Source organism: Borostomias antarcticus, assembly GCF_949987555.1.
Source record: "Borostomias antarcticus genome assembly, chromosome: 21".
Lineage (NCBI taxonomy): Eukaryota > Metazoa > Chordata > Actinopteri > Stomiiformes > Stomiidae > Borostomias > Borostomias antarcticus.
The window spans coordinates 1,062,230-1,080,858 of NC_140254.1; the positions used below are offsets into that span (position 1 = coordinate 1,062,230).

Genomic DNA, 18,629 nt, shown 5'->3' on the forward strand with positions numbered 1-18,629 from the left:
GTTTCTTCCCCTGGGTCTCCAGCTGTCTGATGAGGCTGGTGGATGATTTCCTCTTCATCACTCCTGACCTAAGACAAGCACAGATCTTCCTCAAGTAGGACACACACTCCCACTCTCACTCTCTCTTTCCGCTTTTCCAATCCACACAAATGTGCTCAGGCTGGATATTGGCCAGGCAGCTGTACCACCTATTAGTGGCATCTCCATCTTACTCTCATGGCCAGGATGTTTGAAGATAACACTTCCTCTTCCTGTGTAGGACCCTGTTGGCGGGGGTGCCCAAGTATGGCTGTGTGGTGAACCCCCAGAAGGTGGCCTTTAACTTCCCCTTGTCGGAGACCCAGGGGTTCATCCCCGCTGCCCTCCCACTATAAAATTGCATTTCCTTCAGACTACTAGAGAGCTGCCTTTCTGACTACTAGAGAGCTGTTAAAGCTGCCAAAACGGAGTACATTTCTATTCTAGTGTCCAACAACAGCCACAAGCCTCAGGTTCTTTTTAATTTCCTTAATTCTCTTATAAACCCCTGTGATGTATCTCCTATTGTGCCATCGCCTACTCTCTGTGGAAAATTTCTAAATTTTTTCATTGATAAAGTGTCTGCTCTCAGGCCAGCCCACACGTGTCACGCCAGACCCTGCCCCTCTTCTACGCCCTGCGGCCTTTGCCCAGTTTGAGACGGTATCCCTCTCTTCACTGTCTGATGTGGTCAAGCACCTGCGGCCAACAAACTGTTCCTCAGATAGCATTCCTTCTCGCCTCCTCAAAGAAGTGTTTGACTCGGTTGGAGCAAGTGTTTTACTGTTGTAAAGGTGAAGCCCTTAATCAAGAAGAAAAATCTTGAACCCTCTATTCTCTCCAACTTTAGGCCCATCTCTCAGCTACCCTTCTTGTCCAAGGTATTGGAGCGAGTAGTTTATGTCCAGCTGCAGTCATTTTAACCACACATGGCATTCACGAAAAGTTCCAGTCTGGCTTCAAACCTAGACACAGCACTGAAACAGCCCTTCTGCGAGTTTTTAATGATCTACTCTCTGCCGCTGACTCAGGTAGTCCTGCTGTTCTGGTGCTCCTAGACCTGACGGCCGCCTTCGAAACTGTGGACCACAGGACTATTAGTGGAGGAACCAACCCTCAAAAAGAGCCTTAGTTTTTGAGATACCCCTCCCCGGGGTAGAACAAAACGGGACATTGTTTTTTCATATCTTTAATATGTCCCCTTCATGAAATGGATTGTCCCAAGTTTTACTTTTACTGCAAAAGTCATGAAATTCATCCATGAAGTCCATAGGCTAAAAAAGTGCAAAAAACGCCTAACCTGAAAGAGGGAATTCCAAGATAATCCTCTGTCATTTTCTACCAGATGGTTGTTTTTACATCATAGACCAACTGGAGGCTGTGTATAAGAACATCTACAAGCTGGTGCTGCTGCATGCCTGCAGGTAGTTAGCTGACTGGGCACGACCTCTGTCTTGACCTCACAAGTCTTGAGGATGTCATCAACCTCTTGAGCAACCGTCTCATATCAATACTTTCTAATTATGTCTCAGATATAAAGGTTTAGTTTCTAAAAGAGAAAACTACAGTATAAAGCATATGTTAACTCCTCAGCTGTATCCAGGGTTCTGTCCAGAACAAAGAAAAGCACACAGTTAAACTGAACAAAGGTGTGTTATTTAATAGGTTCAGCCGTGAAGCTTTGAGGCGATCTACAGTAAATGTACCTCAGTCATTGTAAACACAGACCAGTCAGGGACTTTAGACGCTCTTTCTTTGTGTGTTTACCCATTTATGGATGATCTGCTGTCAATAATTTTCTGGTTAGGATTGTGTGAATGTCTCACAGTAGCTATACAATAGTTGACCAAAGCCACCATTGCCAAGGCCCAGTACCAAACTAACTGCTATCTAATGCTTCTGCGCTGTTGTGACTGTGAAGAGACATACTGTACTGTATCAATTAGCAAGAAGACAATGATGTGCTAGAATCTGTATTTGTTTCTTGTACATTATCACGTAGTTGTTCTTTGGTCGTGTCATGGTTGTTTTATGGTTGTTCTAAAGTAGTGTGTTGCTGCAGGTTCCACGTGTGTGCCCAGAGTTTGCCCTTCGGCCAGAAGGTTTCCAGGAACCCTGGCTTCTTCCTGCAGCTGCTCTGGGACATGGCAGAGTACACCAACCGCCTGATCAGGATCAGCAACAGAGGTGAGACCATCATCGCCCCCTTGTCCTCCTAATGGCCAAGCTGTTAGTACCTGTACTACGAAGTGTAGAATCATTACACCTTACACCTCTCCTCTCTCTCTCTCTCTCACTCACTCACTCACTCACTCACTCACTCACTCACTCACTCACTCACTCACTCACTCACTCACTCACTCACTCACTCACTCACTCACTCACTCACTCACTCACTCACTCACTCACTCACTCACTCACTCACTCACTCACTCACAGGTATGGTCTTGGGCAATAAGGCCCAGACAGGCTGCATGCAGTACGAGGCAGTGGAGCTCATCTACTGTCTCTCCTTCCTCCTCGTTCTGTCACGCCATCGCCCCCTCTACCTGGGCCTGATTCCCCCACTACACACGCGTGAGTACCTGGGCAGTGCCCGGAAACAGTCCTACACACTCCCTTAAGGTACTGGAACCACTGGCACTGCGCCAGTGGGAAGGCCTCTGCCAATCAATGCCCCGGGATAACTGTACCCATGTCGAGTCCCACCCTCTTACATGGATTGTAGTTGTACAATTATAACGATCTTCTGTACTTTGCTATTAAGTCACATTTTGCCAGTAAGCCGTAATGTGGTATTGTAGGTCACAGCAAATTAGCTTGGGTTGGTCTGAAGGCCCTGTGACTCACAATTGTTACTATTCTTTATCATCTTGCTTTGCTAATCCTATTGCTACTGAGTCTGATCCATCCAAACCATTTTGGAAAAGCAAGCTAAGTGTTGAACTCGGACTGACTATGAGAGTTAGTCAGAATTGACTAGTTTGACAGAATTGTCACAGTACCCACATCCAGCCAAGCACAACCAGTCATATTCAGAATTCCAAGTTGGCCCTTGGCCTCTACCTAATTTCAAGTACGCCTCGATAGGTTTAAGCAAAGTGGAAGTAGATTGCCCTTGCCATTCAGATCTCCTCATTCTTTCTTTTTTGCAGGAAAGCGGCATCTGGAGAGAAAGCTTGGGGACCTGAGGCTGATGCGAGTCAGACAAGCTGCCACACCCAAAGTCACTGAGGACCTCATGGCCATTCGTGCTTAGACTACAAATGGCACCTACAGAGAATTACGTATTCCAATAGGGTTTATTTGAGCTCTCTCTAAAGCCCCAAACGCACTGGAAGAGTCAATTGACGCGCTTCATTTGACTCGTCCTCATTTGACGCTCCTATGGCGCACTGCAGGCGTCAGCTTTGATAGGGAGCTGATTTAATTTAGATTGATTTGTCCCCACTTGACGCTCCAAAATGTAAACAAGTTCGGAGTAGTAGCGTCAAGGCAGTTTGACTTGCCTCAAAACGCTTTTGGTGCGTGATCGGCCATTTAAAACAATTGTTGTACTTCAAAACGCTAGCGTCAGACTCTTCCAATGCGTCTGGGGCTTAAAACTGTCAGGATAGGAAAAGGAGAAATACAGTCCTCACCAAGCTGCTATAAAACTGTAGAGTATAGTGATAAGGAGGATTCATAAAAGTGGCCCTATAAAACACACACATGATCAATAAAGATGGATTGTTAAAATAGTAGGGTCCCTCCTTTCCTCTCTCACTCTGGACTTTGGTTGTTAATTCACTGTGTCCAGCAAATTTCTAATTCCAATAAGAACGTCGGTCATCAATATTTAACTGAACACGTTCCTGCTTGTTCATTGGAAGAAATACTGAATGTGAATAGGTATATAGGACTGTATAGTCAAAGCTTTACTTTTCTTTTATCCTGTTCGTAGCTTTTTCTACACTTTGCTGTATTTGGTACACTGTTAAAGAACAACAAGGAAGTGATATCACAGATAAATTCTTGAAAAAGGAATATATTCTGTATCTGTATTATATACTGTTATTGGCGTAGCTTCTGCAATAAAAAAGTACATTAATATACCACAAATCTTTTACAATTTGTCATTTTTCATTTTAAAGTCTTCTCACAGTGCATACAACAGATTTTTTTTTTTTTTAAATCATCAAATGTCCATTTCACTTCATGAGTCAGTAACATGGACAGCTTAATCCCAGTTTGTCTGAATCTGCATTCATATTGTGGTCTTATGCTGGTCTAACGTGTCAACAGTGAAGCCATCGTTGGCATAGGGGTTGGACCCGTTGAGGTTGGGGTGGGAGGAACGCCGGTGCTTGGCACAGCAGATGAGCTGGTAGATAACCACGATGGGGATGGAGATGACTGGCACAGCGGAGAGGAGGACACAGATGGCAAACACCCAGTCTGGGTAGGGCTTCACGTATGTCTCAGGGAACTGCTCCTGTGGGGAGATAGTCAAGTCAAGGCAGGCCTGCATTAAGTGCTGCAAAATGTGTATGATGTTGCCGCTCAACAGGTTGTGCTCTGAGCAGTCACTCTTATTATATTCTAGAATACCGATAGGCCTGCTGTCAATCTACCAACTTATGTATCTGCTAGACTTACATAGTCTGGATCCCATGCAGGGTAGGTAGGGTGCTTCTGCAACTGGATAGCAACATACGCCACAAAGACGACAACGAGCATCAGAGGACTGATGACCAGCCAGCATGCCTTCCAGAAGATGTTGGGCCTCCTCCCAGTCATGAAGAGAATGTCATCACTGAACCTAAATGGAGACACAGTCTACATTTAAACCTAAGATACCTCCCATTTAAACATCCAAGATTAAATTGGGCACTTGGAAGTTCAGGAAGATGCAACTTTAGAGATATACCTCAGAAGAACCCAAGTGATTCACTACATATCATAGTTTACCCGTTACTGCCTATTGCAGTTTGTAGACCTGAGAAGGACACCAAACTGTTGACAAGAATACAAGGCACCGTAGCAATGGATCAAACGGCAAAAACAGTCTTTACCGTCTAATTCCGTAAATGTAGATCACTGCGACAATCTCGAAGAAGGCAATGATCAGGAGAGGGACTGAACCCACGTAGCCATTGAAGATCTCCAGCCAGTAGTTCCCTGAACCCATGGTGAAGATCAGGGCCACCAGGAAAGACACCAGGCAGACCAACGCTGGTGGGTAAAGAAGAACAGAAAGAACGTCCGAGGGGAGTGTTATAGGGCCTTACTGTACAAAGTCATGCCCCTCAACACTAGACTTGCTTCCAGTCGTTAAAACACCTTGCATTGGACCTAAACACTGACCTTGTGATGTTTAGCGTATGATAAACAAGCTAGGCTAATCTTATCTCTCTCTCTCTACCTGTGGAGACCTCCTTTGGTATCCACTTGGGTATCATGTGGAGGTCGCTGAGGGGGCAGAGGATGCCCTCCATGCTTCCGAACATGGAGGAGAGGCCCAGGCTGAAGAGCATGATGAAGAAAAGCACCGCCCACAACTGAGAGCCCGGCATCTCGATCACTGCCTCGGTGAAGACGATGAAAGCCATTCCTGTCCCTGACGCACTCTGGAGGATAATATGTGAGGTGCAGAGGGAGGAGATGGAGACACGGGAGGGAGGTTTGCAGTGTGGACGGTAGGGGTGAGAGAGAGAGTTGAAGGGAGAAGAGGGTGAGAAAGAGGGTGAGAAAAGTTAAGGATAAAGATGAGCGAGTAAACAAGAGAGAGAGCTGCTGGAAAGAACTTGTACTCGCAATAATTTTGCCAAACGACTTGAGTGTCCTACCTGGCGAAGGAAGGTCTGCAGGTTGCAGTATGTGATGTTCAGGGAGGAAACCTGCATTGGGAAGCTCCTGTTCAAGTCGTTCAACCACTCGTCATAGTTGTCAATAGTTATGTTATGGTCCCCAATGTTAAACTCATTGGTCAGAGCTAAGATATTACTGTGAATGAAAAAACGATCTTGAAGTACTGCTGAAACATCAAAAACGAAGTGATCTCCAACCTTTAGCCCTGTCAGTAACTTGAGAAGCCCAAATTTCACCCCCTGGGCCTTTGTCTAGCGGTAGATGCGGAAGTTGGGTGGTTTAACCAGTAATATCAACACTTTGTTTTCGTCACACATTACCCATTAAGACAGGAAAGGAAGTTGGAATTGGCTTTGAAGCCCAGGATGGCGAAGATGGGGATGGAGGCGTAGAGTGATGTGGCGCTGTTTATTACCCCCACCAGGACAGCATCCCTCTCACAGTCATTCCTGAAAAACACGAGTTTGCACTGTTGGGACTATGCCATTGGTTGTGGCAGACAAGCTCAATCTAACATAGCTGCATTCTATTTGACCCAGATACGATGACAAGTGGACTTACTTCTCAGGGTTGTAGCTGGAGAAGGTGATGAGGCCTCCGAAGGCCAGCGCCAGAGAGAAGAAGATCTGAGTAGAAGCGTCCAGCCACACCTGGGGGTTCTTGAGGTGTTCCCACTGAAGACACAAAAGGGTGGATGGTGGAAAGAAATGATCAGACGGCTGCACATTTCTGGGAATTTACAAGAATTTATAGGAATAAATTATATTTTTCTTTGCAAGCCTTAGCAAAATATCTCTCTCACACAAGCACACACATATACAATTGTCACTTCACTGCTATCCAACACAGGACTCACATCCGGGGTAAAAAGGTAGACTAGGCCGTCTGAAGCTCCAGGTAGGGTGAGCGCTCGGATCAGGAAGATAGTGAGAACCAGATAGGGGAACATGACTGTTACATACACAACCTATTGGAAGATAAACAAACACCACAAGCCTTATACGACCAGCAATTTCATAGGAACATGAATCACAAATGACACTAGAGCAGTTTTCTGTTCATGTGTGTTTCCTGTTGCCCTAATAATCTCTGTCTCAACTAACATTCAGAGCCATTAACACACGAATGCTTAACCAGGAAGAAAAGAAAATTCCTCTCCTACCAAAACCTGGCAAGTAGAAACCTACCGACCTTCCCCATGGTCTCGATTCCCCTGATGAAGCAGATGTAGACTATGCACCAAGCAGTTGCCACGCATATAACCATCCACCACTGCACGGAACCGTTGGTCTCAATGTCAGGTGTGATGTTCAGGGTCTGACGATACCAGAAATAATTCACTGGGGTGCTATCCACGCACTCCTTCACGTAGCCTGATAGAGAGTGTTGTGGTGGTAGAGAGATAGTAAACAAAACATGTTTGGGTGGCATTGTTTTGTCAGAGGAGAGTTTGTCAATTATTGTAAACTGTTAACTGGGAATTTATCAGTGTGACCTCTGTGTCTCCATGGATGCAGTACCCTTATTAACATTCATAACCTATTTAGTAACTCAATGGGCTGGTTTACCATACCTTCGTTAATCATACAGTAGTACTAGATTTAAAAAATGTATGTACATGGGCATTATCCATTAAAAGGGTATTTTAATCGGAAATTGTAGGGTCAGATATTATAGCATTGTGGGCATTGCTCCAGCCTACCGGTGTGTTCGTCATTGAGAGGACACTGGCTCCAGGGCAGCGGGTTCTGGAAGGAATGAAAGAAGTACCACAGCACCCAGGCAATGATGGTGTTGTAGAACACACTCACCAGGAAGGACACCATCATGGAGGCAATACCTGCACACAGGCAATGACATCACTGATATGATACACAGGAAATAGTTCATTAGCCTGTTCACAGTAATATGATATGAGTATGACCTATGGTGAATGTACAAAGCATTGGCTTTCTTCATCTTGTTGAGGGATGTTTTTGTTCAATGCAGTTTAGGTGCCACGTATTATTATTATTATTATTATTATTACTATTATTACTATTATTACCACATTACTACTACTACTAATAATAATAATAATAATAAGTATAATAACAATCATAAATAAATAAATAAATATATAAATACATAAATAAATACATAAATAAATAAATAATAATTATGGATCGGATTTATATAGCACACTTTCAAATACAAATAAATCTCTCTGTGCTTAGCACAGAAGTCTAAAAACAATATACACAAAATCATTAATCAATTTGAAACAACAAATCCAGCAATTAAGAACCAAATTAGATTAAAAGATAAAATGTTAAAAGGAAAACATAAGAAACTTTTTAAAAAAGGTTTAAAAAGACCAGGACCCTAGGGGAAAGCAGAGGTGAGTGGTTGGATAGAGAGTCCGTGGCCCTAATCACATCCTGGCGTGGTGCCAGGGAGGAGAAGGCACGTTCTTCCATGGTTGCCAGTTTCGTCCGTGGGGCAGCCAGGAGGCTTGTAGTCAGACATACCCACGCCCCCAAGGTAGGGTGAGATGGACTTCCAGACACCGATGCTGCCCAGGCGGAGCCTCTGTCCGATGGCCAGCTCCAGGTAGAGTAGCGGCAAGCCTTCGAACACCAGGGCTATCAAGTAGGGGATGAGGAAGGCACCTGGGCAGATTAAAGGTTAGAGGTCAGGGACCAGAGACAGAGGTCAGGGGTCAGGATATCCTCTCTCTAATAATGTGAATTTGCAGTTATGTCTGTTATTCTCTAACTTAACCGACATGTCGCGCCATTGGTCAGACACAGTTCTCTTCGATCTGAGTTTGTATTACTGCCTAAAATGTGAGGCCTCTATGTGAGGTTAATGGACTAACAGACGCACATTCCTGGGCTTGGAATTTCCAGTAGTAACTCAGCCTGTCCTTGACCCATATCCATAAAGTGTGAGGTTGACTTCATCTAAGGAAGTACATGATGGGGACAACCCAGCAGCCCTATCGTCTCTGAAAAGACTGTTTGCATCACTTATAGAGAATCTACTTTATCTGATGAATGATTAATTCAAAAGAAAGTGTAGATGGTTGCAGGATTCTATGGGAGCTTCTTGAAGTATTATCATGACCAGTAGGCCTATAATCCTGACCAGTAACATCTGATGAGCCTCACAATTAGCTTAATAGCGGAGCAGCTTAGCTGAAAAAAAATCCACAATTGTGCATTTTGTGATAAAAGCATGACATTTGGTATACTTACAGCCAAATATATTTGAGCCATCAGGAATTTTCAATATGTCGCCCATAGCAGCAATTTACAGTAGGATATTATTGTTTCCCTTGTATTTTCCACTACAGTGATAACCGCATAGTTAATACGGTTAGTGATCAACCGCTATGGACCACAAAGCTTGGGACAGAATAATTCCTATGCAAATGCTGTTTAAATAATTAACTTATAGTAATCAAGGAATCCGCTTACAGTGTTCATTTGGGGTCTTTTCATAGCCTACCGGCCCTCTCTATACGCTCACTACGCAAGTTGCGTAGGGCCCCTCAAATTACGTAAGGCCCCGCCTTCCCCTTCTCTCGTGCCAAAGCAGGTGTCAATCAGTTACAGCATAGAGAAGAAGATGAAGCGGAGCTACATTTTGGACAATGAAAAGAGGGAAAAAAAAGCATGAGACTGAATTGCGATAACAGCAATCAGGTAAACTTGTGTTATCTCCTCTCCAAGTCTGATGTCAGCAAATAACAGTGGCTAAACTTAAAGTCAAGTTGCTTGTTAGCTTTCAGCGCATCCTGTCTGGCTTGCAGCACTTGGGCTCAGTAGCGCATCTCTTGGTCTGCGTGTCTTTTGATTGTCAGCCAGTGACTCCAGGGCTGTGTTCTGTGACTTTGTGCCTGACAAATGTGAGTGAAATGTATTATGTACGGTTTGAGAAATGCCACAACGTGCAAAGCTGTTTATAAACTGCAGTTCGGAAATGTGTTGCGGTAATAGCTAACGTTACCCTAGCCCTTTTCAGTTTTCAGTGCTGTAGTCGCATGCTCGCTCATGCCAGACTAGTCCTTTCACCCTCCATTCACTTCGCCGTCAAAATAAATCGGTGTCGGCCTATTTAGGAGAGGCGCTCATATTTACAAGTGTCAGATAAACATGAAACTTCACTTACCTAAGCAAAAGGGTCTATTTAAACAAATGCTGGGTTTTGAAGCCTCGGCCTGAAACCAGGTAGGCCTATGCTTGTGTCTTTCCTCACAGGGAACAAATATGCCTAAAGAACCCATGGTCTGTGCCATGATGGATTTTTCTGCAGATTGAAAATTTGGCAAAACCTATAAAACAAGTCAGTGGTCTGAAATTGCTCATGGACATATAGGCTAGGCTATGGTGCACGTCTCCCCTCAGGGTGTCCACCGCTAAGAGGTCAGTTCCAGGATGGCTGAGAAACTGGCAGGCTATTTTAATATATATATATATATATATAGCCTATATATATATATATATATATATATATATATATATATTAGAACATATTGAATATTGATAGCGGCAGTATAGCGGCAGTGGCTAGTTGCAAAACTAGAATGGAGAAGTAAGACGCCTCCTTCCCTCCACTAGTCTGGGGGTCCACCTTGGGCAAGTGGTAGTACCCCCTAGCCCCCCTACCTGGGGTTACAGGCAAAAACCCTGATGAAAAAACAACCTAAAGGAAGAGAGACCCGGCCCGGAGGAAGCCCGGGGCCCTCGTCTGGAGCCAGGCCCAGACGGAGGGCCCGCATGCGAGCGCCTGGTGGCCGGGCTTACCACGGAGCCCGGCCGGGCCCAGCCCGAATAAGCAACGTGGAAGCACCATCTCCTCCTCCATCGTCCCGTGGACCCACCACCCGCGGGAGGAATTGTCGGGGTCGGGTGCGCTGCCAACTAGGTGGCGGTGAAGGCGGGGGACACCGACGGACCGGACCCGGGCGGCAAAGGCTGGCTCTGGGGACATGGAACGTGACCTCGCTGGGGGGGAAGGAGCCGGAGCTTGTGAGGGAGGTGGAGCGATACCAATTACACCTGGTGGGGCTATCCTCCACGCACAGCAGCGGCGCCGGAACCAAACTCCTGGATAGGGGTTGGACCCTGTTCTTCTCCGGAGTTGCTCACGGTATGAGGCGTAAGGCAGGTGTGGCTATACTAGCTAGCCCCCAGCTGAGCGCCTCTGTGCTGGAGTTCACCCCAGTGGACGAGAGGGTCGCCTCCCTGCGCCTTAGGACTGTGGGGGGGGGGACTCTGACTGTGGTTTGTGCTTATGCACCGAACAGCAGTTCAGAGTACTCAGCCTTCCTGCAGACCCTGAGTGGAGTCCTTTTGGGGGCTCCTGCAGGGGACTCCAGTGTCCTACTGGGGGACTTCAATGCACACGTAGGCAATGATGGAGAAACTTGGAGGGGCGTGATTGGGAGGCATGGCCACCACGATCTGAACCCGAGTGGTGTTTTGTTGTTGGACTTCTGTGCTAGTCACGGTTTGTCCATAACAAACACCATGTTCGAACACAAGGATGCCCACAAGTACACCTGGCATCAGAACACCTTAGGCCGAAGGTCGATGATCGATTTCGTTATCGTATCATCTGATCTGAGGCCATGCGTTTTGGACACTCGGGTAAAGAGAGGGGCAGAGCTGTCCACTGATCACCATCTGGTGGTGAGCTGGTTTCGATGGCGGGGGAAACTTCTGGACAGACCTGGAAAACCCAAGCGTGTAGTGAGGGTGAACTGGGAACGTCTGGAGGAAGAGCCTGTCCGGAGAGATTTCAATTGCCACCTCCGGCGGAGCTTCTCAGGCATCCCTGTGGAGTTTGGGGACATCGAGCATGAGTGGTCGGTGTTCAAAGCCTCCATTGCTGAAGCTGCGGCTGGGAGCTGTGGCCTGAGGGCCATAGGTACCTCAAGGGGCGGTAACCCTCGGACACCGTGGTGGACAGCGGTGGTGAGGGAAGCCGTCCGACTGAAGAAGGAGGCCTTCCGGGTTATGTTAGCCCGGGAGACCCCAGAAACAGTTGCAGGGTATCGACTGGCCCGGAGGGCTGCGGCTTCGGCCGTGACCAAGGCAAAGCAGCGGGTGTGGGAGGAGTTCGGAGAAACCATGGAGAAGGACTTTCGGTCGGCACCAAAGTGTTTCTGGAAGACCATCAGACACCTCAGGAAGGGAAAGCGGGGGACCATCCAAGCTGTATACAGCAAGGAGGGGACACTGCTGACCTCAACTGAGGAGGTTGTTGAGCGTTGGAAGGAGCACTTTGAGGAACTCCTGAACCCGACTAATCCACCCTCTACGATCGAGGCAGAGCCGGAAGATGATGGGGGGTCGTCAATGTCCTTGGAGGAGGTCACTGAGGTAGTCAAACAACTCCACAGTGGCAGAGCCCCAGGGACTGATGAGATCCGTCCAGAAATGCTGAAGGCGCTGGGTGTAGAGGGGCTGTCTTGGTTGACACGCCTCTGTAACATTGCGTGGAAGTCTGGGTCAGTGCCGAAGGAGTGGCAGACTGGGGTGGTGGTCCCAATATTCAAAAAAGGGGACCAGAGGGTGTGTGCGAATTATAGAGGCATCACATTACTCAGCCTCCCAGGGAAAGTTTACTCCAAGGTGCTGGAAAGGAGGGTCCGGCCGATAGTCGAACCTCAGATCGAAGAGGAACAATGCGGATTTCGTCCTGGTCGTGGAACTACCGACCAGCTCTTCACTCTCGCAAGGATCTTGGAGGGGGCTTGGGAGTTTGCCCAACCTGTCTACATGTGTTTTGTGGACTTGGAGAAGGCTTACGACCGGGTCCCCCGAGAGGTCTTGTGGAGGGTTATGCGGGAGTATGGGGTGAGGGGGTCCCTACTTAGGGCCATCCAATCCCTGTACACCCAGAGCGAGAGCTGTGTCCGGGTCCTCGGCAGTAAGTCGTCTTCCTTTCCGGTGGGTGTTGGCCTCCGCCAGGGCTGCGCTTTGTCACCAATCCTGTTTGTGATTTTCATGGACAGGATATCGAGGCGTAGCCGGGGGGAGGTGGGTTTGCAGTTCGGTGAGCTGGGGATCACGTCACTGCTTTTTGCAGATGATGTGGTCCTGATGGCATCAGCTGCCTGCGACCTCCAGCACTCTCTGGATAGGTTCGCAACTGAGTGTGAAGCGGTTGGGATGAGAATAAGCACTTCTAAATCTGAGGCCATGGTTCTCAGCAGGAAACCGGTGGCCTGTCCGCTCCGAGTAGGAAATGAGTCCTTACCCCAAGTGAAGGAGTTCAAGTATCTGGGGGTCTTGTTCACGAGTGAGGGAACCATGGAGAGGGAGTTTGGCCGGAGAATCGGAGCAGCTGGTGCGGTTCTGCAGTTGCTTTACCGCACTGTTGTGACGAAAAGAGAGCTGAGCCAAAAGGCAAAGCTCTCGATCTACCGGTCTATCTTCGTCCCCACCCTCACCTATGGTCATGAAGGATGGGTCATGACCGAAAGAACGAGATCACGGATACAAGCGGCCGAAATGAGTTTTCTCCGGAGGGTGGCTGGGGTCTCCCTGAGAGATCGGGTGAGAAGTTCAGTCATCCGGGAGAGACTCGGAGTAGAGCCGCTGCTCCTTTGCGTCGAAAGGAGCCAGTTGAGGTGGTTCGGGCATCTAGTGAGGATGCCTCCTGGGCGCCTCCCTAGGGAGGTGTTCCAGGCGTGTCCGGCTGGGAGGAGGCCGCGGGGTAGACCCAGGACTAGGTGGCGGGACTACATCTCCGCACTGGCCTGTGAGCGGCTAAAGATTCCCCAGGCAGAGCTGGTTGATGCTGCTAGGGAAAGGGATGTCTGGGGCCCCCTGCTGGAGCTGCTGCCTCCGCGACCCGACCCTGGATAAGCGGATGAAGATGATGATGATGATGAATATTGAAAATTCATGATGGCTCAATATGCTTTTTTGGAATGCCTTTGGCTATAAGTAGGCTACCAAATCTAATGCTTTTATGGTTATCTGCCCCACTACCTGACCCATTTCAGCGTTTCCGCTGGTAAGGTCTTGCCGTGGCGCACGTCAAGATCCTTGCCGCCACACCAAACATTTGATAAAAAAAACAATAATAAAAATTAGGCTATATATATAAAAGTCGTAAATTAAAGATCTTAAACTTTATAAATATTTCTGCCTAAATGCGCTTTCAAAACCACTGTCGCGCCCACATTAGGACTATTTATTTTCAATAAGACTCTATTAAGAGCCTATAGGCCGCGCGCTCTGTGCCGCTCCTTTCTGAGGTGATCGGAAGACTCGGCGCGTGAAGGGATTTTTTCTTCAGTGAGCGGCATGAGGTTACAACGAAAGATAGGTAGGCTATTGACACTCAAATATTACCATAGTGTTAACCAGTGTTTGAATTGGGCCAAACACTGGTGCTGGCACCTAGACCTACTCCTCAAAATGCCTAGCTTACTGTCTAAAATACATTTATGTTAGTAATCTAAGTGCCGTTATAGCTACAGTTAGACATACCAACAGCTCCTGCCCACCTCAAGCACGTTGGTAAAGCCTTTGGTTTTATAATTCCGATGACAACTAGCGGATCCTATAACCTAATATATAAATACAAATTTTCCAGATGGACATACAACGATTTTTGAAGAGGAAGAGAGGAGAATGATGAGACCAGTCAGGTAGGCTAGGTTATTGCCGGCTAGCCATGATTCACACCGGGGGATTAGCATTAAGGAACAAGGAAAGCTAGTAGGCTAACAGTTTTGCCCGCTTCCCAGGGACCAGTAAACTCTGTTCGGAGAGGAATGCCTCATGCAGTTCAGTTGTCTGATCGGATAAGTAAAAAATGAATATGATAAATTGGCCTTGTGTTGCTAACGTTACATAACGTTATCTCAAAATACAGTTTGAGCCGAAGCAGAGCCTGCTCCATTTGAGCTAGGAGCATTTGAGAGAGGAACAAGGGAGGAAGAAGGGCGGTCTCCGATCCCCCGCTTTGGTTTTGAAATCTGAGTCTTTTTTTCACACACCCACACACCAAGAGATCAGTTCCACAGGAAACACTGCCCATTTGCTTGACCCAGATATTTAGGAGCTTAGGTAATTCTAGTCACCAGTTAATATACTTAAAAAAACATATAACTCTTCCAGGGAAACTTGAATATGAATCACCATACCAATGTGATAAATCATTGCTGGCAATAATAATGGCTGATTTTTAAGCGAAGGAAACGCCTCACCTCCTCCATAGATTTGGCACAGGTAGGGGAATCGCCACACGTTGCCCAGTCCCACGGCGAAGCCAATACAGGTCAGCAGATACTGAACCTTGTTATCCCACTTTGGTCTCTCCTCTTTCCCCTCTGTGTCCACGGCCATCCCCTCATCTGACATCCTGAGCTCTCAATAGCACCCGGATGTTTGACTCTGTTGGTGCAGTTGATGCAGCGGTGTCTTTGTTAGTAATATTCCGGACAATTTCACTGTCCCAGTCTTGGTCACTTAGTTAAAGTTGAAAGCCCTCTCTGCTCTCCCAGACTTTCACCAGTGATTTAGCTCTGATGTGTGTGTAATGTGACTCTGTCCAGCTCTGAGATCTCGGCCCAGAGGAAGCAGCTTTTATATGTTTGTAGGGGGAAACAAAGCAGGTGTACCAGGGAGGGAGTGTGGAAAGGCCATGATTTGGTATCATTGTGGCCTAACCCACTTTTTTTATCAGCTGTTTAATGGATAACCTGGTGATGCTGCTGCTGCACAGCCTGATGTCCTGAAGGAGGGACCAGTAAAGAGCTGATAACATCGTTACCAGTCAGTAAAGAAACACGGATACAAGCGGCCGAAATGAGTTTTCTTCAGAGGGTGGCTGGGGTCTCCATGAGAGATCGGGTGAGAAGTTCAGTCATCCGGGAGAGACTCGGAGTAGAGCCGCTGCTCCTTTGCGTCGAAAGGAGCCAGTTGAGGTGGTTCGGGCATCTAGTGAGGATGCCTCCTGGGCGCCTCCCTAGGGAGGTGTTCCAGGCGTGTCCAGCTGGGAGGAGGCCGCGGGGTAGACCCAGGACCAGGTGGCGGGACTACATCTCCGCACTGGCCTGGGAGCGACTAAAGATTCCCCAGGCAGAGCTGGTCGATGCTGGAAAGGGATGTCTGGGGCCCCCTGCTGGAACTGCTGCCTCCGCGACCCAACCCCGGATAAGCGGATGAAGATGGATGGATGGATGGATGGTACAGATAGATTTTTAAGAATCTTTTATTAGTTTATAAATGACTTCATAGTCATGCACCTGAATCCCTGAGGACCGCTGGCACTGAATCTTTAACGCTTCCTAGAGCCAGAACCACGAGACACGGGGAGGCAGCCTTCAGTTTTTATGCCCCCAGCCTCTGGAATACGCTGCCAGAGACCCTGAGAATGACTGAAACTACATGTATGGAGAATTTTAAGCAACATCTTAAGCCACCTTTATAATCTCGACTTTTATCATGTAGCCTCATTTATATTTAGATCTTCTTGATATAACCATGTATTTTCAGTTTTTACTGTTTTAAAATGATTTTCTTTTCATGTTTTAAAAAAAAATATTTTTACTATGTTTTTTAAACACCGTGTTCCATATGCTTGTGTAAACGTGCTATATAAATAAACTTGACTGACCTTTACAGAGGGGAATGTTACAGAAGCTATAACCATTTTATACACAATTTTATGTGGAATGTGCCCTCCTTTTGAGATGTGATAAACAGGTAAGCCAAGCAAAATTCAGTGATTGAGGGAAAAAAACAGTGACATTTAAATTTACTGTATTACCTCCGCCCCAGTAACAGCGCAGGGTGAGAAGTAATGTTTTCGGTGGTGTGTGTGCATGTATGTGTGTGCGTTTGTGCGTGCATTTGTGCATGCGTGCGTTTCAGGATTATGCAAAAACTACTGGACCGATTTTCATGAAACCTGGTGGAAGGGTGTAGCATGGTCGGACTTAGAACCCATTACATTTTGGAGCAGATCCGAATCACGGGTCAGGTCCACGGGCTGCCCAAACACAGCCGGACTGGCCATTCACCTCCATTAATTTTTATGCCTCCGCCAGGCGATAGCGTACGTCCGTCCGATGTTTGTTAATGCAATATCTCTGGAACACATTGATGGAATTTCTTCCCCTTTGGTACAAATGTTCACTGGCACTCAAGGATGAACTGCTTAGATCGTGGGGGTCAAATTTAAAGGTCACTGTGACCTCACAAAATGTGTTTTTGGCCTGATGAACACAATATCTCAAAGGCTTAACGGAATTTGTTCATATTTGGGTAATATGTCCAGTTGAACTCAAGGATTAACTGATTACATTGTGGGGGCCAAAGGTCAAGGGTCACTGACCTCACAAAGGTGTTTTTGGCCTGCTGAACACGATATCTCAAGAACGGCTTGACATAATTTGTACATATTTGGCCAAATGTCCAGTTGGACTTAATTAGATTAATTGGATTAGATTTTGGCATTCAAAGGTCAAGGTCACCGTGACATCACAAAAGGCGCTTTTGAACAATAACGCTAGCTAGCTAACGCTGATCCTAATGATAATGCTAGTTAGCTAACGCTAATTCTAACACTAAAACTAGCTTTAGCTAGCTAGCATTAGCATTAGAGTTAGCATTAGCTAGCATTAGCGTTAGGGTTAGGTTAGCAGTTAGTCAGGGTTACGGTTAATTAGGTTTACTGCAACTGGCATTGTTGGGCAGAAGCATTTAGCCACTATGCGATTTTCCTAGTTTGTACTATGATACTGTAAAATGTACTAAACCAATTTCATGAAACTCGGTGGAGAGGTATATCATGGGCCACCTTAGAACCCATTCAATTTTGGCGCAGATCTGTATCACGGGCCGGATCCACGAATGAAAACAAAACCTAGAACGAAGCCACTGGTCTGGGGTGTGCACCGCATTGCCCCCCGCTGGCTGTGACAGAGCCGGCCAAATACAGCTACCCATTCAGTCATTTTTTGTTATTTCCAAAATGAAAACAAAATTTGACGAAGCCAGCTAAATGTGTGAGGGTGCTAGAGACATGGGGTTTGGACTGGGGTGTACGGGGGAAGAGCCCGAAGTGCCCTGCATTGCCCCCTGCCGTCTGTGACCCGAGGGTGGCTTCACAGAGCTGGCCAAATAGGGGACTTGTGGTTACAATTGTTAAACACATTGAAATACACATTTACAGACATGAAACGAATTAGATATAAAAGAAAACAAATTGAAACCCAACAACAAAGTGGACCTACTGTACATGACAATGGAAAAACAAATACATTGTATTATTTATGTATTTACTTTTTGTTATTGGCCGTTGCCATTTAAGCAAAATATCTATATATAGGGACGTAGAACTGTTCATATGTTCCCATGCATACCCAGGTTAGAGAAACAAACATTAAAAACATAAAAAATTCTAAATCAAACACAATACTATTTAATAAAGCTAATATCTCTTTCACTGACATAGCTAAATGATTTGTGATTTTAAATTTGCACATTGATATAAGGTTACAGTTAACCCTTTGATGCACAAGCTATGTAAACCCACAGCTTGTTGTCCAGGGGCTAGTCCAGATTTTGGTCCAAACATTAGTGGTACCAAAATGTTAATAGGGTCAATATGAAAACATTAATACATGATAACCTCTCCAGCTTGTAGCTTAATGACATTTGTAACGGAAAATCCTAAATTGTGCTTTCCTTGGCATTCATACAGTATGTATGTGAGTGTCATGTGTAACAAAATATTTAGACTCTAGT

General features: G+C 46.3%; 1 protein-coding gene across 1 annotated transcript; it reads right to left on the bottom strand.

Moving 5' to 3' along the window:
• Positions 1–4,264: 4,264 nt before the first annotated feature.
• On the bottom strand, positions 4,265–15,236 carry LOC311323311 (sodium-dependent neutral amino acid transporter B(0)AT3-like; the record flags this gene model as incomplete). Its single annotated transcript, XM_084455512.1, has 12 exons — positions 4,265–4,492; positions 4,657–4,819; positions 5,073–5,232; positions 5,423–5,627; positions 5,847–6,003; positions 6,189–6,317; positions 6,430–6,542; positions 6,725–6,835; positions 7,060–7,241; positions 7,571–7,708; positions 8,379–8,519; positions 15,083–15,236. The coding sequence occupies 12 exons, from the start codon at positions 15,234–15,236 to the stop codon at positions 4,265–4,267; spliced, it is 1,881 nt and encodes a 626-aa protein (XP_084311638.1).
• Between the last annotated feature and the right edge of the window lie 3,393 nt (positions 15,237–18,629).